Genomic DNA, 24,096 nt, shown 5'->3' with positions numbered 1-24,096 from the left:
GGACAGAACTTGGCACTGTGGACTTGGAATTTGAGACCATTTAACATAAGAAATTTTATTACTCTGTTTAAATACTTTGGGGGAAAAAAGACTAGGATTTCAAATAAAAATTTCATTCTGTTATTGTATTTTAAGTTTTTTGCTATTGTAATGTTACAATAAACACGTGTATACATTAATCCTTATCCACTTGTCAAACATATTATCAGATGCACAATTTATGGATATATGAGCATACTTAGCAAACTGCTCTATGCATGGCCAGTCTGATAAATCATTTTTATTTTTAGAGAGGAAGCACTTTCATGTTTTTCTTGTAAAGCAGATATTGTATGTGGTAGAATAGAGTGCAAAATTTGTTTGGATTTAAGACTATACCCAAGAACATACAAAGACGTTTTCCTGCCTAGAGTAGACTGCTATAACATCCTATTCCCTGCCCAGATTCCTGGGGAGAGGTGGGAAGAGAATTATCTATTCACTCCAGTATTTATTTTTCTGCATTTGGGATTCTTTGTTGAAAATTTTGAGACGCCCAGGAACCTTTATATCAGAGTTGTGGAGATTACATATTTTAATGCTTCAGAGGGCCTTGAATAAAGATAGAAGACAGTATAGTATTTGAAGAGCGTAGGCTTTTCTGCCTAGATTCAAATCTAACCTTGCTGGTTTTGTGATCTTGGGCAAAGTTACTTAAACTCTCCATGCTTTTATTTCCCCATTTTAAAAGCAGAGATGGTATTAGCACCTACTTTCATAGGATTCATTCATTCATGGATATTTAGTGAGAGCTAGTTATGTGCCAGGCACTAATTTGTTTGCCCTCATGAAGCTTATGTTCTGGGGAGTGATACAGATGGTAAATAAATATATTAAAAATTATATTCTTTATTTTATGGGAGAGTGTCTTAGAATGGGGACATAGAAACAGAGACATGAAAAATATGAGAAATGAACTTTGAAAGATCTGATTCCAGGCAGGGGAACAGAAAATATAAAGGCCCATGAATTTCTGTTCTTGATACTTTAAAAACTACTGTTTTGATAATTTTATTCTGAAAGATGAGATTTTATTCTGAAAGAGAGGTAGTTTGGGAATGTATTTACAGCCACTTCTCCCATATAACACAATGAAGGAAAGCTAAGTTATTCAAAATCATATTTTTCTCCTGCTAACATTGGCTTTTGAAAAGCAGCGAAAATTGCCAAAAAATGGAAGCAACCCAAATATCCATCACCGAATGAATGAGTAAACAAAATATGGTATATATGCAATAGGATATTATTCAATATTATTCAGCCATAAAAAAAAGAATGAAGTTCTGATATATGTAATAACATGGATGAATCTTGAAGACACAAAAGGACAAATATTATATGATCTAACTGGCCTGAAATGATTAGAATAAGCAACTCATAGAGTCAGAATTTATAATAAAGGTTACCAGTATGGATACAGGAGTTGGAAGAAGCAGGACCAGAGGGTATAAGTAGATTTGGGTTTGATATAAGATTCCTAGAGAAGAATTCTGAAGAAGAATTTTTTTTTCAAAATTGAGGCCCTGTTCAAATAGTAGTTTTACTAATAAAATTGTTGCAAGCACTTAACATTTCACAAGGAACATTTTAATAAATTTGTAATTTATTCACAACAACCCTGTGCAGTTGGTGGTAGCATTATTCCTAATTTTTCAAATGAAAATATTGAAAGATTATGATTTGGCTAAAATTTCCTTCAGCATGTCATTTAAATGTGATTCCAAGTCTTTTGACTGTGATCTCATGCTATTTCCACTTTGTACTCATATGACCATGTATCGTTAATGCGATGGAGGAAGTACTGATGCTTGGGAAGGAAGTTAGACTGTATGATTATAATGTTCTGTTCTGACATTGAAAACCTTTGATATGCTGAAGATTGAAATTGGACCTCAATTGCTTGTTCACTTGTTTCTTTGAAGACTGCCCAACCTATTTCCTAACTAATATGATGTCTTTGAAGTTTGTTTCTTTCTTTGCCTAGTAATATCTAAGTTTCTAGAAAACTTTGTTCTGTTTCCTTATATTCCAGTCTTGTGCGGTTGCATGCCTGTTCTTACTCAATGTCCCTTTTTATTGCATCTTCAGGAGTCTGAAAATTGTAGTAAACCAATTTCCCTTTGTTGTTGCCCTTTTCTTTACCTCGTCCCTCAACTGCCCTTCTTCCACTTGGATTTTCTTCCTGAGAACACCAAAACCCCTCTGTCCTCTATTGTGACATTGATTTCTGCAGTGTTTAGTTTATTGTTTCCTTTCTAATTCAGTTCCTTTATTTTAAGTTACTTATACCAGATGACACCTTGATGGCACAATTTCCCCCTCCCCCACCTTCATCTTTATCAGCAAACTACGAACCTATTGATAATCTTGACCTCATCACTGATACTGTATCTATGTTCTTGATACTTTTCTTACTTTTTTTTTTTTGCATGGGCAGGCATCAGGAATCGAACCCGGGTCTCTAGCATGGCAGGTGATAACTCTGCCACTGAGCCACCATCGCATGCCTGTTTTTTTTACTTTTTTTTTTTTTTTTGATACTTTTCTTGTTGCTCCTCTGATCATGTTTTCTTCATATGTAAGTCTTGCATATCTCTGTAGGGTTTTTTTTTTTTGGCATATGCAGCTTCTGGAAATTGAACCCAGGTCTCCCACTCGCAGGCGAGAATTCTACCACTGAGCTAACCTTGCACTGCCCTCTGTAGGATTTTAATCCCTCTGTAGGATCTTTTCCACTCTGCCAGTTTTAAGAATCACTTTTAGCTCTGTCCACCATCCCCCTTCAGATAGCATTAAATATATCAAACCTGAACTCCATCTTAATTACTCCAGTGTTACACCCCATCTCCAATTTCTTCATATCTTGGCCAGTGAGCTACAAATTGTATTCTGTGGAGTAGTGTGGTTCTGTAGAGATCCTCCAGTGGCCCTCAAAAGACTGGAAAACATTCCTCAAACCTACCTGAATTAATCCCCAACGTTCAGTGCTTGGTTTTCCTCTCTTTCTGTATTCCTTCTATTTGGATTCAACTGTTACCTCTTCTATACTCTTTTAACTTCATGATCAAGCCCCCAAATTTATATTCCAGCTACCAGTGCCCTATACTTCATCCAAATTAGTCTACACTTCTCCTCCAACAACAGAATCAGGTTCTCCTCTCTGCCCATAGTGTTGTGTGCATCTCAGTTTAGCACTTAGCATTCTGTATTACAGTGTAATTATTTACAGGTAGTTAAAGCTCTTTGAGGATGCCTGTTTTATTCACAACCCTTATTCACAGGGCTTTTCCCTTTGTAGGAGGGATAAACATTTTTTTTTAATTAATTTTTTTTAAATACCAAAAAACACCAAACAAACGCAAACATTCGTAATTTTTGATCATTCCATTCTACATATATAATCAGTAATTCACAATATCATCACATAGTTGTATATTCATCACCATGATCATTTCTTGGAACATTTGCATCTATTCAGAAAAAAGAAATAAAAAGAAAACAGAAACAATTCATATATACATACCCCCCAAACTTTCCTCTCACCGATCACCAGCATTTCACTCTAAATTTATTTTAACTTTTGTTCCCCCTATTATTCGTCTTTATTCCATATGTTTTACTTGTCTGTTGATAAGGTAGATAAAAGGAGCATCAGACACAAGGTTTTCACAATCACTCAGTCACATTGTGAAAGCTATATCATTTACAGTCATCTTCAAGAAACATGGCTATTGGAACACAGCTCCACATTTTCAGGCAGTTTCCTCCAGCCTCTCCATTACATCTTGACTAACAAGGTGATATCTATTTAATGCGTAAGAGTAACCTCCAGGATAACCTCTCAACTCTGGAATCTCTCACCCATTGACACTTTATTTTGTCTCATTTCACTCTTCCCCCTTTTGGTTGAGAAGTTTCTCTCAATCCCTTGATGCTGAGTCTCAGCTCATTCTAGGATTTCTGTCCCACATTGCCAGGAGTTCCACACCCCTGGGAGTCATGTCCCATGTAGACAGGGGGAGGGTGGTGAGTTTGCTTGTTGTGTTGGCTGGAGAGAGAGGCTACATCTGAGCAACAAAAGAGGTTCTCTTGGGGGTGACTCTTAGACCTAATTTTAAGTAGGCTTGACCTATCCTTTGTGGGGTTAAGTTTCCTATGAACAAACCCCAAGATTGGGGGCTCAGCCTATAGCTTTGATTGTCTGCACTGCTTGTGAGAATATCAAGAATTCAACTTGGGGAAGTTGAATTTTCCCCCCTTTCTCACCATTCCCCAAAGAGGACTTTGCAAATACTTTTTTATTCACTGTTCAAGTCACTCTGGGATTTATTGGGGCATCACTCTGGACAAACCAACAAAATCTCATGTCCTACTCAAGGTTCCATGTACTTATGGTGTTTAATTAAGCTGTCTACATAAGTTATATTAGGAAATGCACTAGTCAAAATATAAATTTTGTACCAAATAAACATTTTTTGCTTTAGTCTCACACATAAGGTAAAATTTAAAAATATTAATTGCCATCTATTTTCAGCACCCTGCATTAATGACATTCCTTTGTTCTTCCTCATGCAAAAAACATTTTAAAATTTGTACATTTAGTCACTATCATTATACACTCTAGGCATTCCTAGATTATACCATCTCACTCTTTATTGTCTTTTTCTTTCTGATTTCATTTGTGCCCCCAGCCCTCCTCCCTCTATCATTTTCACATTCAGCTTCATTCAGTGTTCTAACATTATTGTGTTATAGTTAGGTAGTATTGTGCTGTCCATTTCTGAGTTATTACATTCTGTCCTGTTGCACAATCTGCATACCTTCAGCTATAGGAGGGATAAACATTTTATGAATTGTTTATAAATAAACATTTAATGAATTGAATTCCACTTATACTCAAACCTTTACTATTTCCAGAGTTTTTCAACTTCTCAACCTGCCTGCATTTCTCTCCCCCTTTATTCTGTTAGAGTAATTGTCCTGAAAAATCATTCTCCTAACAGCTCCCCCTGAATGAATATTCAGTGATTTTCTGTTGTTTATAGGATGAAGTCCACTACTTAGCTTGGCATTCAGTTCAAGACCCATATATTATTGCCGGCTTAATATAAACTTTTTTATTCTAGTCAGACCACTCTGTTCACCATTCTTGAAAATTTTTGTTCTTTTTTAAAAAATATTTTTATTGCTCAATCTTCACATACAAACATTCCATTCATGGTGTACAATCAACAGCTCACAATAACATCACATAGTTATATATTCATCATCATGATCATTTTTTAGAACATTTAACTCTGTTTATGTTAAACTCTGGAAAAAGAAATAAAAAGAAGAAACTCATACATACCATACATACTTTTGTTCTTGTTACTTTCCCCACCTGGAATACATGTGCTACCTTTCATTTCTTAGTTTATACAACTTCTACCTGACCTTCAAGATATTTTCCCTTAACATACTAATCTTTGAACTTCTGGTAAGTAAGTTTGTCTTGTTTGGTGTTTTACTGATCTCAACCCTTTCTTAATAATTTTATAAGGCCATTATTAAAGTTTTTATATGTACATGTACTTCAACTCCCTAATTAAATCAATACTTATTAAGTTGCACCAGCAGTTAAAAATGCACATTTTACTTTGGAATCTGCCACCAATTTTGTTTGGACTTGGATAATTCAATCTTTGGGTTTTTCAGATTGCACATCTAATAAAATGAAGACGTTAAACTAAAGAATTTCTTAGACTGTTTTGTGAAACATTGTGAGATGTTAAACGATATTCCACTAAAAAAGAAGAAAAGCTGCCAGATAGATTTTAAGGACACATAGTTAAACCAAACTAAAGAGCTTCCTTGAATGCAAGACTTTTTGGAGCCTTTAATAGGCTACTATTCCAAAGTTCTGTTTTTCTTTAAAATATTTTTATTGAGATACCTTTACACACCATACAGTCCATCCAAAGTATACAATCAGTGATTCACAATATCATCACATAGTTGTGTATTCATCACCATGATCATTCTTAGAACATTTGCATCACTATAGGAAAAGAAATAAAAAGAAAATCCCTGCACATCCCATACCCTCTACCCCTCCTTGTCATTGACCAATAGTATTGCAATCTACCCAATATTTTTTTTACCACTTATCCCCCATTATTATTATTATTATTTGTTCGTATTTTTTTACTCATCTGTCCTTACCCTGGATAAAGGAAGCATGAGCCACAAGATTTTCACAATCACAGTCACGCTGTAAAACCTATATATTTAGTACAGCCGTCTTTAAGCATCAAGGTTATTAGAATTCAGTTCAGCAGTTTCTAGCTATTCTAATACACTAAAAACTAAAAATATCTATATAATGCAAAAGAATAACCTCCAGAATAACCTTTCAGCTCTATTTGAAATCTCTCAGCCACTGAAACTTTATTTTGTCTCATCTCTTTCTTTCCCCTTTGGTCAAGAAGGCTTTCTCAATCCCATGATGCTGGCTCCTGATTCATCCCAGGAGTCGTGTCTCACATTGCCAGGGAGATTTATACCCCTAGGAGTAATGTCCCAGATAGGGGGTAAGGTAGTGAATTCATCTGCCAAGTTGGCTTAGAAAGAGAGGCCACATCTGAGCAACAAAAGAGGTTCTCTGAAAGTGAGTCTTGGGCATAATTTTAAGTATGCTTAGCTTCTCTCTCTTTTATTTAACTTTTTAATTGTATAATATAACATATATACTAAGCAAAGAATAAAAAAGCAATAGTTTTCAAAGCATGCTTCAACAAATAATTATAGGACAGATCCCAGAATTTGTCATGGGCTACTATATGATCCTCTCAGATTTTTCTTTGTAGCTGCTCCAGAATATAGGAGGCTAGAAGGCATAAATACTTTTTTTATCATCACAATCAACTTTTTTTTATACTTTTTTGTGAGAAATAACATATAGAAAAATGCATTAAATTCCAAAACATAGCACCACAATTCATTGTAGAATATACTTCAGAGTTTGACGTGGATTACAATTCCACAATTTTAGGTTTTTACTTCTAGCTGCTCTAAAAGAGGTATCAATTTAATGATTCAACAATCATATTCACTTGTTAAATCTTATCTTCTTTGTATAATTCCACCATCACCTTTGATCTTCTATCCCTCTCTTTAGGACTGTTTGGGATATGACCATTCTAACATTTTCCTGTTGGAAGGGTTGGTCAATAATATGGGGTAGGGAATGGAACTGTCTGATGTTCTGGAGAGGCTGAGCCCTCCAGGTTTTAGGAATTTTCTGGTCCAGGTACCTTTCTGCGGATTGTTTCTGGAAAGTTATGCTCGTGCACGGAACCCTTGTGAAATCTTACATATTGCCCTAGGTGCTCTTTAGGATTGGCTGTAATGATCTTGGTTAGGGATTGGCAGGGTATGATAGGTAACAGGGTCTAACTGAAGCTTGCGTAAGAACAACCCCCCGAGTAGCCTCTCAATACTATTTGAACTTTCTCTGCCACTGATACTTTATTACTTACACTTCTTTTCCCCCTTTTGGTCAGGATGGAATTGTTGATCCCACAGTTCTAGGGCTGGATTCATCCCTAGGAGTCATCTCCCACACCGCCAGGGAGACTTTCATCCCTGGATGTCATGTCCTACATAGGGGGGAGGGCAATGATTTCACTTGCAGAGTTGGGCTTACAGAGAGTGAGGCGCATCAGAGCATCAAAAGAGGTCCTCCAGGGCGGGCCGCGGTGGCTCAGCGGGCAAAGTGCTTGCCTGCTATGCCGGAGGACCTCGGTTCGATTCCCGGCCCCAGCCCATGTAACAAAAAACGGAAAAACAAAATACAATAAAAAACAAGAAAATGTTTAAAGATGTTTCCCTTTCTTCCTTCCTTCCTTCCTTCCTTCTATCCTTCCTTCCTTCTCTCTGTCTTTCCTTTAAAAAAAAAAAAAAAAAAAAAAAAAAAAAAAAAAAGAGGTCCTCCAAAAGTAACTCTAAGGCATACTTATAGATAGGCTAAGCTCCGCTGCCTACATAAACTTCACAAGTGTAAGCCTCAAGATTGAGGGCATGTCCTATTGATTTGGGTCTCCATAAAGTTTTACACAGTATCAAGGGATTTTCTGATGGTAAAGTTTAATAGTTCCATGTTTTTTCTCCCATCTCTCAAGGGACTTTGCCAATACTTTCTGATTATCTGCTTAATATACTCTAGGATGTATCTAGACATTATATTAAGCTATACAGTATTAAAGGACCTCCTTATTCTGAGCTCCCTGTGTTTCAGTTGTTCAAATGAGCTATACAGGTACGTTGAGTTAGATTATGTGCTACAGAAAACTTTGGTTCCAGACAAAATAAATCTTTCTTCCTTTGTTCTGAATTACTTTAATCCCAGCCTGATTGGCTTCATTCTTATCTCTAAATATCAGAGTATATATATGTATATAAAACAGCCTCTTGAAACCCAGAAATAATAATTACCACTCCGGACTAAATGTGTCTGCTATAAAAGCTTACAATCTATGCCCCTGTTTTCTTATAAGCATTTTCTAAAAACCATACCATTGTTGTTCTTTTGTTTCTGGCTTATTTCTCTTTTGCAGGAATAAGATTCATAGGGGCGAGCCTCAAGACCGAGGGCTCAGCCTATCGAATTGGTTGGCTCCACTGCTTGTGAGAATATCAGGAATTCCCCAGATGGGGAAGTTGAATATTTCCTCTTTTCTCCCTAGTTCCTCAAGGGAACTTTGCAAATGTTTTTTTATTCTCTGCCCAAATTACTGTGGAATATTTCAGGGTATCACACTAATATGTGCAAACCAACAAGAGCTCACTCCCTATTCAAGATTCCATGTAATGTGGTGTTCAAATCAGACATCATGCTACCAAAAAACATAAATTTTGCACCAAATAAAACATCTCTTCCTTTGGCCTCATACAGAAGTTGAAGTTTAAAACATAGACCACATCATCCTTTGCCTTGTATACTGATTTACCTTACTCCTATCCAGATCACCTTCATTCAGTTGAAGTCTTATCTCCAGTTAAAGTCTGATCACTTTTACAACTTTTTTAACAGTTACTATATGGAGTAAAGCTCACTTTCATAGCTACAGAGCCTATTCCACAATTTTAATAGAAAAATATATTTTAGAATAATTCCCAAATTTATTTGAACTGTTTCCGAAACCCAGCTTTATTTAATGCCTTGCAGTTATTTGCGAAATATTCACCTTGGTGATTTTGTCAGATCTCCTCAAACTATAAGAATTGAGAATTTTTTAAGGAGAAGATTATAAACATTTATTCAGTAAATATGTATTGAATACTTACTCTGTGTTTAGACAGTGTTACAGGCATTGGGGATAAGTAGGGAACAAAAACATAATCCTGCCTTATTGAGCTTATTATTTTTGTGAGTGGTTATGGGTAACAAATATAATCTCTAAAAGTGAAAAGGTATAAATGTTAGTTGGTGAAAAGTGTTACAGTGAAAAATAAAGCAGGCAGTGGGGGGTTATGTTGCAATTTTACATGGGCAGAGAAGCCTCACAGAGAAAGTGACATTTGACTATATCTGTGACATTGATTATACCTGAGAAGGTATAGAAATAGATATTTGATAGAAGAGCATTCCAGGCACTGGAAACAGCAACACAAAGGCTCTGAGACAGTATGTACCTTTATTTTGAGAGATGGCAGAAGTTCAGTGTGTATAAGCAGAATGATTGAGGGCTAGAGTAAGTAGTTGGAGAGGAGTTCAGAAAGATAATAGGGGGCCAGATGTTGCAAGACTAGACAAGTTACCTGAAAGAGTTTACTTTGTTTGCTAGCACTACTTGGTATTCCTTTTAGAATACATTTCATGGTAAAATATAAGTCTGAATTTTAATAACTATAGAGCATCCAGGAAAAAGGTACTTTTAACCAAATATTAGGAATTTTACATTAAAGAAGTAATCATAACCCAAGAATATACAAAGTCAGTAATTAACTACTCATATTGGTTCTGTTGCTTTGGGTTTTGTAGTCATAACTTTTTTTTTTTTATCCGCAGGTAAAAATTAACATGATGGATTTCTCTAAGCTACCCAAAATACTTGATGAAGACAAAGAGAGCACATTTGGTTATGTGCATGGGGTCTCGGGACCTGGTAAGTAATACGGATCTCAATAGTAAGAATTCCAAAGTTCAGCTGATAACATGGATGTCGTTTTAATGTGTTTGAAATAGAAATACGTAAGTTCCTCTTCACCAATATAAATTCCACACTCCCACTGCAAAATATGGTTCACACTTTCCCTGGATAATACCTTCCCATTGATTAATAACCCTTAGTGTCACGACATTTGTTTTTCCTAATGTCTTTTTATAAACATGCTATAGTCTTTCTTGTTCCTGATGCAGCAAAAATAGTGATCTTCTTTTGTGTTAATACAAATGAAGGCTGTCAGTGACTGTACCTCATATTTCATTTTCTAGATAATTTCAGTCTGTAACCATGCCTCAGAGGTCATATTTTGCCTCCTCAGTCTTAAGCAGGGGTTGGCAAACTTTTTCTATTGAAAACCAAATGGTAAATACTTTATTCTTTGCAGGCCAAATGGTTTCTGTTGTAATTATTCAATTCAGTTATAGCAGGAAAGGTTGAAAGCAGCCATAGATAATATATAAATGATTGAGTGGGCTGTGTTCCAATAAAACTTTATTTATAAAAACAGGTGGCGGCTGAATTTGGCCTCTGGGTCATGGTTTGCTTTCCTCTGGTCTTTAAGCTCTTAACTCTTCTCAGATTGCTTTATCTTCATCCAAGAGTACATCCCTGAAGTACAAAATGTGCAGTTACGGGGCAGACTTAGCTGAGTAGCCCTGTAAAAATATTTTACCAGGAGATATATAGCAAGCAGTGCTGTAAAAATCTGAGAAAGATGGCTCCAGGAGTTTGTTAAAAGAAAAATTTTTGAGGTTATAATCTAAACTGCCATCAATTTTTATATTTAGTTGTACTACTGTAATTAACTCAGACCTGGAAAAGTGACTAGATTCTGGAGAGGATAATAAAATCAAATACTTTTTTGGCAGATACTAATATTAATGAGGGTGCTGCTGTAGGTGACCAAGGTTAGAAAACTAAAACTTTTGAGGTTCTCTTTCTATTCACTTCATTATACATGTGCCAGTGAAGCACTGAGAAATTTAGTCATTGACTTTCTTTTTATTGGCAATACTTTTGAAATTCTAAAAGTATATGAAATTGGATAAGGAAGCCATATGAATATTTTAAGTTCAATTTAAAAGCAAAAATACCAAAAAGTAGTAATATGTCTTTAAGTTAAGATTTTACTAAGAACATGTTAATTCTAAAGTGAAACTAGATGAATAGTTTGTCTTTATAATTTGTAATTAATATTTAATTTAATTGGAAAACTGCCAATGTAATTTTTTTAAGTATTTTCATTATAAACAATGAACAAACATACAAACATTCTTGACATGGTTACAATCAGTGGCCCCCAATATCATCACATAGTTGTGTATTCATCACCATGATCATTTTTTTGAACATTTGCATCTCTGCAGCAAAAGAAAGAAAAAAGAAAAATTCATAAATGCCGTACCTCTTACCACTCCCTTTTATTGGCATCAGTATTTCAATCTATTCAATTTATTTTCATCTTTGTTCCTCCTATTATTTGTTTATTTTTATCCATATTTTTTACTCATCTGTCCATCCTGTAGATAAAAATTAGTTTTCTTATTAAATGTTTTTCTGCCATCTTGTTTATATTACTGATTTACAAATGCTTTTTAAAAATCCATAGATATTATAAAATAATATCTAAACTTACATGTTGAATAATTGGGATCTACATTGAAAAATTGTACTGTTCTAAATTTAGCAAACCAGTACTGACTGAAGTTTTCAGTATGTTTGTCATAAAGAAGATCATCAACTTAGACTAAGGCTAATTAAATAATGATACACATTAAAGCAATCCATTAATGAAATAAATTCTTTTTCGGAAACTCTTAAGGCATATTTACGTGAATATCTTTTCTCCTTAATATTTTTACTTTAATTTTCCAGTTATCCAGACAAAGAGATGATCTATATTAATGTTAATAATAAAGCAGTCCAAATAAAAGAGCCTTTTGTTCAGGGAGAGCCTTTTTGCCCTCTAAATCTGTTTCCCAGATGAAAATGGTAAGACTTAGAAAGTGAGAGATAGTGTTTGGAGTAGGAAGAGCTACTGCTTTTTTATCATTTCTCCCCTAGAAATTTCTACCACTAGGAACTTGGCATTCTAGCTTCAACTCAGTGGCAGAAAACAAGGAAGTCATACATTTTTTTGTTTCCTGTCTCTTTTGCTGTGGCTACATGGCTGAAAATTCCATGAATAGTATCAGATAAGATAAATAAAAGACATCAGAGAAATGATTTTCCCCTTAATAATTTTAAGGGTCTTTAGGAACAGATACACAAGGGCTTTTAGGGAAAAAGCAAAAGAACAGTATTGAAAGAGTTCAGGTAAAAATATTCTTCTAAAACTTGCGGTAAATTGTTCCTGGCGCCTATATGTATTTCTTTAGTACTTACTAGGAAAATGCATTTATCTCCATTTTGATTTATGAAACATGATTTAAAAATCACTTCTCTCTCATTTTTTAGTGCATCTTAATTATTCTTATATAGTAGCTTTATTTTAAATAATTATGGAATGAATAAGTCTTCATGGTTCTAACACAAGGTAATTAAATACTAGTACTTGATAGTTTTTACTTGAATGTTACCTATTATAGTTCTAATCAATGTATCAGAAGGCTAAATATTAAAAATAGATCTAGTCCTACACATATCTGAAAATGTGACAACCTTTCCTACCTGCCATAAAAGTAATTTTGCTCACTAGACAACATGGTACAAAATAGTAATGAAATTCTGTTCAATATTTATAAGAAATAGGATGTGTTAAGCTGGAATTCATCCAGGGATGGTGGCCAATTATAAACATCCTCATGGTCTATGTAAAAAATCGTGTAGATGTTGTTTTTATCCATGTGTTTTTGTAGGCAGAGCTATCATTTCATTATCAAAAGGGTCCATGTTCCAGAAGAATGTTAAGAACCACTGGTATAAAGATGTTTCTTTGCTTTCTTTACTTTCTTTAGTTATCAGCAAATCGATAATTGTGTGGCTGGTTACTATTTTGTAACTAGCTAAAGCTCGTGTTACAATTTTAGTCTTTTTCTTTTCCAAAAACCACTACTCTATGTATTATAGCAGTATGGTTTGAACAGGATGTGTTCCAATGCTAATCTTTAGCCAAACAAGTCTCTTGTATATCCTATATTAAAAAATAACTCTTTATGTGAAACTGTATGTATATTCCATAGTGGGTGTTTTATTTTCTAATGAGTATATGAAAGAGGTATATTATTGGATTTACTAGATATTTAATTATATGTTATTATTCACAGAGCAATAGAGTCTTAGGTCATTAAAAAACTCTTGTTCTTTTCAGTGGTTACAGCCTGTAACATGGCAGGTGCAGCTATGTATGAACTGGTGAGAGTGGGCCACAGTGAGTTGGTTGGAGAGATTATTCGACTGGAAGGTGACATGGCTACTATCCAGGTGTATGAAGAAACTTGTATCCTTTTTGGTTCGATTTCCTGCCACTTTCTACATGTCATAATTTAGGGATTTAAGCCAAATGTAGAAACAGCAACACCAGATAATAGGAGAGGCATGAAATGGTGTTGTAAAGAAACCTTCTGATTTATACAGGGAGTATATTGAAAAAAAGAGAGAAAGGTACTAGAAATTAGTGCTCTTTTACGAAATTAGTGTTATCTTCTCATCTTTCATTGCTCTTGATGTTTCAGTAGTTCACAAACTCTAGTTGGAATTTTTCTTCAGAGGGACATATAGACGAAAACATAAAAAGAATAACAACATTGATTCATATGGTTAAAATTCTTCAGTCATTATTTCTGTTGAAAATGGTAAATCCATAATTAAATCAGATACCATTCTCTGTCCTTATTCGAGTGAACAGCACTGAAGGACATGTACTTCAGTTTTAGCACTAGGGAATCTTTACTTTTTGATTTTCATAATCATAAAAAACATAGTCTGTATTTTCTGTTTTTTTAAAAAATAGATAATCATCTAAGATCTATTAAAGTTGGGGATCCTTATAAAGGAGAGATCCTTGTGAAGGGTAACCACTTTTTTGTATTTACTCATTTATATCTTTTATTTAGATTGACCCTCAAGATCAGTAGTAATTCTTTAGCTATTTAATTAAGACTTATTTTGTACAACTTCATTGCTATACTGAAACATATGCTTGTAGGTAACTGTTCTCTCTATGTGAGTACGGAGGTGCTAATTTAAAACAAAATTGTCTGTGAACATTTTAAATAAAAGTAGGAGTTTTTGCCCAGAAATGGACCTGGCCCTGGCACTGTAGGATCAGCAGTGCCTGCCAACCAATAGGGGGAAAAGAAATGTATCAAAATAAGGTAACAAATGCCTTATTTTCAAATAGAAAATAGAGGCTAAGAGAGTTCAAATAGAGTCAAGAGGCTATTCTGGAGGTTACTCATGCAAGCTTCAGCTAGATATTACTAATTGCCATGGTTTGCCAAGCCCCAACCAACAGTATTCCTGTAAACCAAGGGCTCTATCTGAGACTCTATAAAAATTTTACTCACTAGGTTTACTTTTCAGAGACCTAAAACCTCCAGATGGTTCTTGGGCAGATAAAGCCCTGAAACTCAGCTACCAGTCTCGCCAAGAGCATCAACAATTTGCATCCCTCTACCCCATAATAGTTGACACCCCTTTTCAACATGAAGAAGTTAGAATGGTCATTGCCCAAATATCCCTGAAGATTGGGAGAAGGCTTAAAGGAGAAGGAGAAGTTGTAACAGAGAAGTTAGGATTTACCAAATGAGTATGACTCCTGGGTCATTATATTGGTATTTCTTTTTAGTCTCCAGTGTCTTAGAGCAGCTAGAAGGAAGACCTGAAATTGTGGAACTGTAACCCACATAGTTTGAAATTTGCTCTATAACTACTTGTTAAAATTTTCTTTGAAGTGTATCACTTTTTGTGTATATATTTCACAATTAAAAAATGTTTAAAAAATTAGGAGTCTTTGTAGCTACGAAATCATGAGTAATCAAACATTTTCTATTATTAACTTTATCTTTTATTTAATCTTTTACATGCTTTTAAAACGTTTAAAGAAAAAAGTTTTTTAAGAAATAAATAAATGAAAATATATACAGAGACAACCCTCCCTCTCACCTTTGTCATATTATATTGGCCAGTCTTTAAATTACACACGAACAAATATGCAGCTACTTTTATTACTTTCTCATGTATACTTCAAGTTTCTTAATTACATATATGAGCAAATACAAATTCACATTTGTATTTCTCCTCCCTATATTCCCCCAAAGGATAGCACATTAAAACACTGTTTTGCAGCTTGCTTTTTGCACTTAAAAATATATGTATTGTGGAATATGGATAAATATGTGCCAAAACAAATATAGTAGATAGTTCACGGTACAGTCTAGCTGGTAGATATGAGGAGTTCACTGTAAAATTATTTTAATGTTGCTGTAGTTTTGAAATTTTCATAACTAAGTGTTGGAAATGAAATTACATATCCAGAAACTCTTTTCAGAGCCATCCTTGGAAGCTTCCAATTCTTATTTTATAGCTGCATAGAATTCCATTGTATGGATTTACTACAATTTATCAGTCGATCCTTTGTGATCGAAATTTTGGTTGTTTCTGGTCTTTTGTTGTTATAACAATGTTGCATGTAATTATAGTATGAATTCATAAAAGTTGGATTGCTGGGTCCAAGGTTTATGCGAATCTTATTTTGATAGATATTGCTAAATAGCTTTCAATGGAAATTTATGATTTTACTTTCACCCACGAATAGGTGAGAGCAGGGTAGATTCAGTGTAAATATTTGTAGTTTTTGTTGTTTTTCCTTACAAAACCACTCCTTAATTTTTAGGATTTTATTTATTTGCCAAGTTACCAACATCAATTTTATAGGAAGTGATAGCTTCTGTTAGATTTTAGCCCTCTGTTTCCCAAACCAAGGCACTGTGGGCAGCTGCAGCAAACTCATATGACACCACCATATATATTAACTCAGGTTAACACAGGACTATTAGATATCTTGTCCACACTAAGCAGACTAGTAATTAAAGTAATAAATGGTTTCATTATTAGATTGTACTAGATTCTTGTCAATAATATTTTGTCTTTTTGAAGCTGAATTGTTGGCAGTTGTTAAGCTAAAAAGCAAATATCATGCAAAAATCAATGTGGAACAGTGTGATTCTGAGTTATGAAAAATTATACATTGCCCAACAGGCAAATACATCCTATTCCTAAGAATTTTAATAATTTAAGAATAAAATTAAAAGTTTCCTTCAATCTGTATAAATTCTTTCAAAAATAAACTCAGCTGTTAGGACATAAATACTTATTACGGTTTTTGAACCTAACTAATAAATGAAACTGTTAGATAGGTCTTTTGTCATAGGACATTATGAAAAAAATTACTAAAACCCAAAGGATGCAGTGAACTGAGAAACTTTCAGAACCTCTATTTATAACTCTTTAAGTGTCATTTTTCTGTGGTATTTTCTTTTTGTAGTATCTCTGAACTTTCACAGTGAGTTTTCCTCAGCCTGCCGTTTCTAGCCGGTGTGTCTGTTGGAGATCCTGTCCTCCGCACCGGTAAACCTCTCTCGGTTGAGCTTGGTCCTGGTATTATGGGAGCCATTTTTGATGGTATTCAGAGACCTTTGTCAGATATCAGCAGTCAGACCCAAAGCATCTACATCCCCAGAGGAGTAAATGTGTCTGCTCTGAGCAGAGACATCAAATGGGATTTTACACCTTGCAAAAACCTACGGGTATGTTTGTGTAACCGAGAATTTCTAGAGTTGGTGATAGAATGTAAAATGAATGTTTACTGAATTTTTGGTATTCTTAGTCCTAATAAAAATGGGCTACAGAAGTATAGGTTAAAAATTTTTTTAAATCCAAGATTATAGAACTAATACATTTTGTTGATAAGGGAGAAAAATAATTTAAATTATAGCAGTAGAGGTGAGTGTACATTTATTTGAACATTAAACAGCAAATGCATTTGTTCCCTAGGTTGGTAGCCATATCACTGGTGGAGATATTTATGGAATTGTCAATGAGAATTCGCTCATCAGACATAAAATCATGTTACCACCACGAAACAGAGGAACAGTAACTTACATTGCTCCACCGGGGAACTATGATACCTCTGTAAGTATCATTTAAACTTCATCCAGCAGGGTGGCCCTATTTATACTTGATATTTGCCCAGTTTTTAGTGCTTTAATTAGTTACAGAATTGAATTTTAACGTATAGGTTATTACGTTTCTCCCGTCATTTTTTTCTTTTTTTAATCAACAGTTTATTTTTTATTGTTGTTTTAGCTTCAGTTTAGGAGAATAAAAAGTGTTTAGGAGAATAAAAACATACTGTTTCCTTTTTAGGAGCCAGAAATCTATTTTAACATTTTCTTACCTTAACTTAGGTGCTACATTTTTGAAGACCTCATTCTTTAGGCATAGAGTAGACTTTGATTTTAATTGTCAATTTGTATTCATATAAGCAATTGTAAAATGGATTGTATGAATTTTTGCTTAGGATGAATCATCTATAATTTAGTTTTTTTATGTTATTTATAGTCACATTAAATCAAATACAATAGACATAATGGCCCTTATGAATATAAAGATCCTTTATTGAGAAAGCCATTGTAGCAAATAACTTTTCCCCAATAAAATGGGATAGATCACAATTTTTTAATCATTTCACAAGATTAAGTCTGTGCTTTATAAAATACAAAAAATAAAAGATTAGAGTTATGATTGGGATTCTGGACAGTTAGCTAGATTTCCTTATTAGCTCAGAGACTCACTCACTGCTATAGGGAGGAACTACTCCGAAGTAGATAATTCAGATTCGTGCATTATCAAAATTACAGATTTCCATATGGATTTTGGGATTGTTTATAGATAGTTTAAGCCATCTTGAGGTTCACAAATGGTAGAGTATTATTCATGACTTTTTTTGCTCGTCAAAATTATTTACTTTAAATATTTAGCATTATTAATTATGCTGGGGTTCTTAACAAATATGTATTTTTAATTAAAGCACTATAAGAACATTTTAATAAATAAAGCAAAGAGTGGAAAGTAAATTATGAAAATTTTTACTTCTTCCTTCTGCCAGGCTCAGGAATAACTTATCCTCTATCCTTTAAGACTTCTTCCTATGCATATGCATATAATTTAATTAACTGTTCTGTTTCTTATGACACCCCTTTCTAAAAAAGTTTTAACGTTTTTTTTTTATCATTGAAATAGTGATAAGTGCACCTAGTTAAGAAAATTAGACCTGTATATGAAGATTTACAATAAAAAGTAAAAATCCTCCCTCCCACATCTAGGTACTGCCCCTGAAGTAGAATCTTTAACAATACTGGGGTTACCTTGATTTTAGAGGAAAAGATGCTCACAAATATGACTGTACTTAAAATCTGTATTTTTTATAGGATGTTGTCTTGGAGCTTGAATTTGAAGGTGTAAAGGAGAAATTCAGCATGGTCCAAGTATGGCCTGTACGTCAGGTTCGACCGGTCACTGAGAAGCTGCCAGCAAATCATCCTTTGTTGACTGGACAGAGAGTCCTTGATGCCCTTTTCCCGTAAGTTTGAGCTGGTTTTCCTTCAGTTATTATAGATGCTTATCTTTTCATTTCTTTGTGGATAAAGGCTTTATGTTTTATCCTATAATAAGTTTATCTAGAGAAATCATAGCAATTAAATACATTTGTCTACTATTTGTTGTGGAGTCAAACCATTGAAGAAAATTTATTTTTTTCACAGTTGTGAAAGGAAAGATTGTTTATAAAGCTATCTAAAAAAAAATAAATTTCAGAAGAAAATTTGTGCTACAATATGAGCTTTATATAAACTATATGTAATATTTTATATATAATATATAATATATTATTATAATTATTATAATATATAATATATTTATATATTATTATAATTATTATAATATATAATATATTATAATATATATTTATATATTATAATTATTATAATATATAATATATTATAATATATATTTATATATATTATAATTATTATAATATATATTATATATAAAATATATAATATTTTACATAATATAAAAATATAAAGTTTTAGAATTAATAAATTGGTATCCCTGTAAATTAATGACTTCTGATATCACTTGGGCCTGTATGCTGCCCAATAGTTCTCTTAATCCTTTGTCTTTGCTTTTGTACTGCTTAAAAACCTTCACCTTTCTTTTGTATTTATTTTTAAAATATTTTTATTGAGAACATGTACAGTCCAATTATATACCATGTGGCCCACAATATCATCACATATTCTTCACCATAATCATTTTTAGAACATTTGCATCACTCCAGAAAAATAAATAAAAAGAAAAAAAAAAGAACTCATGCATCCTATACTTCTTACCTTCCTTCTCGTTGACCCACAGTATTTCGATCTACCCAATTTTTAACGTTTATTTCCCCCCATTATTTATTTATTTATTTTTATCCTTTTTTTTTACCTGGATAAAAGGAGCATCAGACACAAAGTTTTCATAATCACACAGTCACATTGTAAAAGCTATGTAGTTATAAGTTCCTCTTCAAGAATCAAGGCTGCTGTAACACAGTGTAACAGTTATAGATACTTCCCTTTAGCCACTCTAATGTGTTATAAACTAAGGGATATCTATATAATGCATAAGAATAACCTCCAGGGAACCCTCTCAACTCTGAAATCTCTCAGCCACTAAGACTTTATTTTGTCTCATTTCCCTCTTCCCCCTTTTGGTCAAGAAGACTTTCTCATTTCATGATGCCAGGTCCCAGCTCATCACTGGGAGTCAGGTACCATGTTGCCAGCGAGATTTACACCCTTGGGAGTCATGTCCCATGTAGCGGGGAGGGCAGTGAGTTCACCTGCTGAGTTGGCTTAGAAAGAGAGACCATATCTGAGCAACAAAAGAGGCTTCCTGGGGGTGATTCTTAGGCATAATTTTTAGTCAGCTTAACCTCCCCTTTGCAGGAATAAGCTTTATGGGGGTGAACCCAAAGATTGAGGGCTTGGCCTATTAAATTGCTTGTCCCCAGTGTTTGCAAGAATATCAGATAATCCCCAGATGGAGAAGTTTAATATTTCCTCCTTTCTCCCCAGTCCCCCAAGGGGACTTAACAAATACTTTTTTATTCTCTACCCAAATTACTCTGAGATGCATCAGGGCATCACACTGACCTGTACAAACCAACAAGATCTCACTCCCTAATCAAGAACCCATCTAACTATGGTGTTCAAATAAACTGACCACACAAGTTAAATTAGATATGCACTACCCAGGATCAGCTTCATTCATATCATCATATCTTCAGGGCTCTAACTCTGAGTCTCAGGTGTCACATAAATACCTGAAGTTTCAGGGAACGACCAGGTTATATACAAATAGCTCAATATCTTGGAATTTAGAAATACAGTTACAACTCCTTCTCCTTTCTTTCTTTCTTTTTTTTTTTTTGCATGGGAATCAAACCCGGGTCTCTGGCATGGCAGGCAAGAACTCTTCCTGCTGAGCCTCTGTGGCCTGCCCTCTCCTTTCTTTTTAAATCATCTTATCCTGTTTACTTTCAACAAATTCATTGTAAAGCCAAGAGATAGGTACTCCCTAAAGCTCTGACACCAAATCCATACACATCTCACTCTTAACACCACCTTTTATCCTTAAAAGCTTGCTTCCAAAATTGTTCTCACTATTACTTTCTTTTTTAAGAGCTCCAGTTCTTTGATTCTACTTTCTTGTCATCAGTCAGTGCCTCCTGTTTCCACATCCTTCTCTATTCAGCTTTTACAAACATTTACCAATATACTAAATTTTCTTGTTCTTTTGTCTTCTGTCATAGTCTCCTCACAAAATCCCAATTATAAATCAATCCAACTGTCTCCTCTTCCCAAGGCTACACTGGGCTACTGAAAAAATCAAGTAATCAGTATAAATTTTCATATGACTCACTAACTAGTAATTCTTCTGTATTTCCCTAATTACTATTCTCTCCTTTTCTCTATAGCAGCTATTTCAAACCTCTATTCATCTCAGGTCTTAACACTATGCCTGCTTCTCCCTCATTCTTTATATGATTAAAACTAGCTCCTTCACCAGGAAATTAGAGCCATTAGATTTGGAATTCCTTCAGCTTCCCTACCACCAGACTCACTTCAGATAACTTCCTCATTCCTTCCCTCTTTCTTTCCTCTCTCTGGAGTTTATCCTACCTCTCTCCTCAAGGTTTTCCCTCAATCAGTTCTCTCTCCTCTATCTCACCCATCGAAAGAAAAGAACTTTTCTTCCCTTCCTTCCTACCACTATTTTTCTCTTCATCGTCATAACAAAATCTCTTAAAAGAATAAAATTAGTTGTCTCTGTTAATGCACTGTACGCTGTCCTTGACTTCACACTCCCTTGAAACTGCTCTAACTAGCAAAACTGCTCTAACTAGCATCATTAGTTGCTTTCATACTGATATATTCAGTAAATACTTGTTAGGCTTTTCTTAGTCCTTATAGCTTTGGATATTGTTTTCCACTCCTTCTTTCTTAAATCAGCCTCCTGCTTTGTTCTTTCTGTTAGCTTTGTGTCCACAGGTTCTAAGTCCCCATTGCAGGTTCAGCTTCCCTTAAATTTTGGTATTTTTCAGGGTTTCTTCTTCTTCTAGGGCCTCTTCTCTCATTCTCTGCCTTACCCTCTGTGGATGATCTCTTCCACTGCTAGGGCTTAAATATCCATCTACATATGATGACTCCTGATAGCCAGATGCACATATCTACTTCTCAGTATGCCTCCATTTTTTGAATGTCCTACAGGTGATGCAACGCCAGTATTCTAAAACTAAAATCATTTTAATCACCACTCCTTTGAAACCTCCTCATCTTTCTTTGTTGTCTGTCTCAACAGATCCCACTGTCATCCCTTGAATGGCGCCTACTCTAGGATCATATATGACTTCTCAAGGATCTTACTTACTCTCCCATGTCTAATTATTCAACAAGTGCTTTTATTCTGTGCCCTAAATATTTTTTATCCATAGCTTTCATCCCTACCCCATGACCCTAATGAAAGCTTTCACTCTACTTCCTGTGATAACCATATTTAATCAGACTTCCTACCTTCAGTTTTGCCCTCTCTATAAGTGGTGGCCCATACTACAGAGTGATGCATCTAAAACAAAAATCTTCCTTGTTTTGTTTTACTTGAAACTTGTAAATGCTCTTCATTGCTCTTAGAACAAATACGTATTCCTTAACTCCTTAGAAGCCATCCATGATCTGGCTTTTGCTTATTTTTCCAGTATTGTCTCAACTACCTGATTGCCAATTTCATCTGCCAGACATGCTGAAAAACATTTAATTCCACAAGCAATGCTCTTTATTTTCTCTGGACCTTTGGGATGGTGTTCCTTTTGTTTGGAATGTTATTTCCCTGCTTTTGCCCTCTAGCTGGCTAATTTCTGTTTCCCTTTCACATTTTAATTTTTTCAGGAAGCATTTCCTAACCTCACTCCAGTCTAGGGTCAGACTTTGCATCCCCTCTTGTATTCTCCCACAGTATGCTGGATATTCTCTGTGATAGCACATTTCATATCGGATTGCTCCACTTCTAAATCAGGGCACAACTATCCCCACTTTGTGTCCCTATCCCAGATTAAAAGTGATTTGACTGAAGTCTACTAAGCCATAGGCTAAATGTGATATGTCTTGTAGTTTGCCAAACTCACTCCAAGATATAGAAGAGAAAAATTTTACATAAATATTAGTTTTATACTGATGAAAACTATTATTAAAGGTGCAATGATTCTGTGAATTTTTATGATTGAACACCATATTAAAAAGAAATTTTCCTTAGCATTACATCCCGTTTCTCCAACCCAGATCATCCTTCCCTTCTTCTCTCCAACCCACACACATGCAGTGACATTCATTTTTCTCTATCCTTAGGATTGTTTCATTTTCCATTGCCACCTTTTAGGGAAAGTTTAAAAATATCTGCTAATTTGTACTATAATCACCAGATTCCTCATCAGTTTACCCCACTGAGATGTTTGCTCTGTGAGTACAGAGAACATTGTTATCTTATTTACTGTTATGTCTCCAACATATCCAAGTGTAGTTTTTTAATGCCTAGTAAATACCCAGTAAATAGTTATTGAATTGGAAAATGTGACTACTTAATGCCTTTGAAGAACTCTTTTATAATTAATCTTTATAGCAAGACATGCATTTTTTTAAACTATTTTATTGTAGAGTATAACATATATACAAAGCAAAGAAATAAAAAAGCAATAGTTTTCAAAGCACTCTTCAACAAGTAGTTACAGGACAGATCCCAGAGTTTGTCATGGGCTACCGTATGATCCTCTCAGATTTTTCCTTCTAGCTGCTCCACAATATAGGAGGCTAGAAGGCTTAAATATTTTATCATCATCACAATAGACTTTTTTTCCTTCTTTTTTTTTGAAAAATAACATATATACTAAAAAGCAATACATTTCAAAGCACAGCACCACAATTTAGTTGTAGAACATACTTCAGAGTTTGACATGCGTTACAATTTCACAATTTTAGGTTTATACGTCTAGCTGCTCTAAAAGAGGTATCAATTTAATGATTCAGCAATCATATTCATTTGTTAAATCCTATCTTCTCTGTATAGCTCTACCATCACCTTTGATCTTTCCATCCTTTTCTTTAGGGCTGTTTGGGCTGTGGCCATTCTAACTTTTTCATGTTAGAAGGGTCTGTCACTAATATGGGGTAGAAAGATGGAACTATCTGATGTTCTGGACAGGCTGGGCTAGGTTTCAGGACTTACCTGGACCAAGAACCCATCTGGAGGT

General features: G+C 34.4%; 1 protein-coding gene across 3 annotated transcripts in view; it reads left to right on the top strand.

Moving 5' to 3' along the window:
• Positions 1-24,096, top strand: part of ATP6V1A (ATPase H+ transporting V1 subunit A) — a 60,581-nt gene that overhangs the window by 15,191 nt on the left and 21,294 nt on the right. For all 3 annotated transcript variants that reach the window (XR_013158529.1, XM_077118350.1, XM_077118351.1), the window contains exons 2-6: positions 10,091-10,187; positions 13,558-13,686; positions 16,782-16,996; positions 17,244-17,381; positions 18,680-18,831. Coding sequence is in view for 2 of the 3 variants with exons in the window: in XM_077118350.1 (XP_076974465.1) it covers positions 10,103-10,187; positions 13,558-13,686; positions 16,782-16,996; positions 17,244-17,381; positions 18,680-18,831 (719 nt within the window). In the remaining variant the exon portion in view is untranslated. The remainder of the gene's footprint in view (positions 1-10,090; positions 10,188-13,557; positions 13,687-16,781; positions 16,997-17,243; positions 17,382-18,679; positions 18,832-24,096) is intronic.

This window comes from Tamandua tetradactyla, chromosome 10 (genome assembly GCF_023851605.1).
Source record: "Tamandua tetradactyla isolate mTamTet1 chromosome 10, mTamTet1.pri, whole genome shotgun sequence".
Taxonomy (NCBI): domain Eukaryota; kingdom Metazoa; phylum Chordata; class Mammalia; order Pilosa; family Myrmecophagidae; genus Tamandua; species Tamandua tetradactyla.
This window is presented reverse-complemented; position numbering and strand designations above follow the sequence as displayed.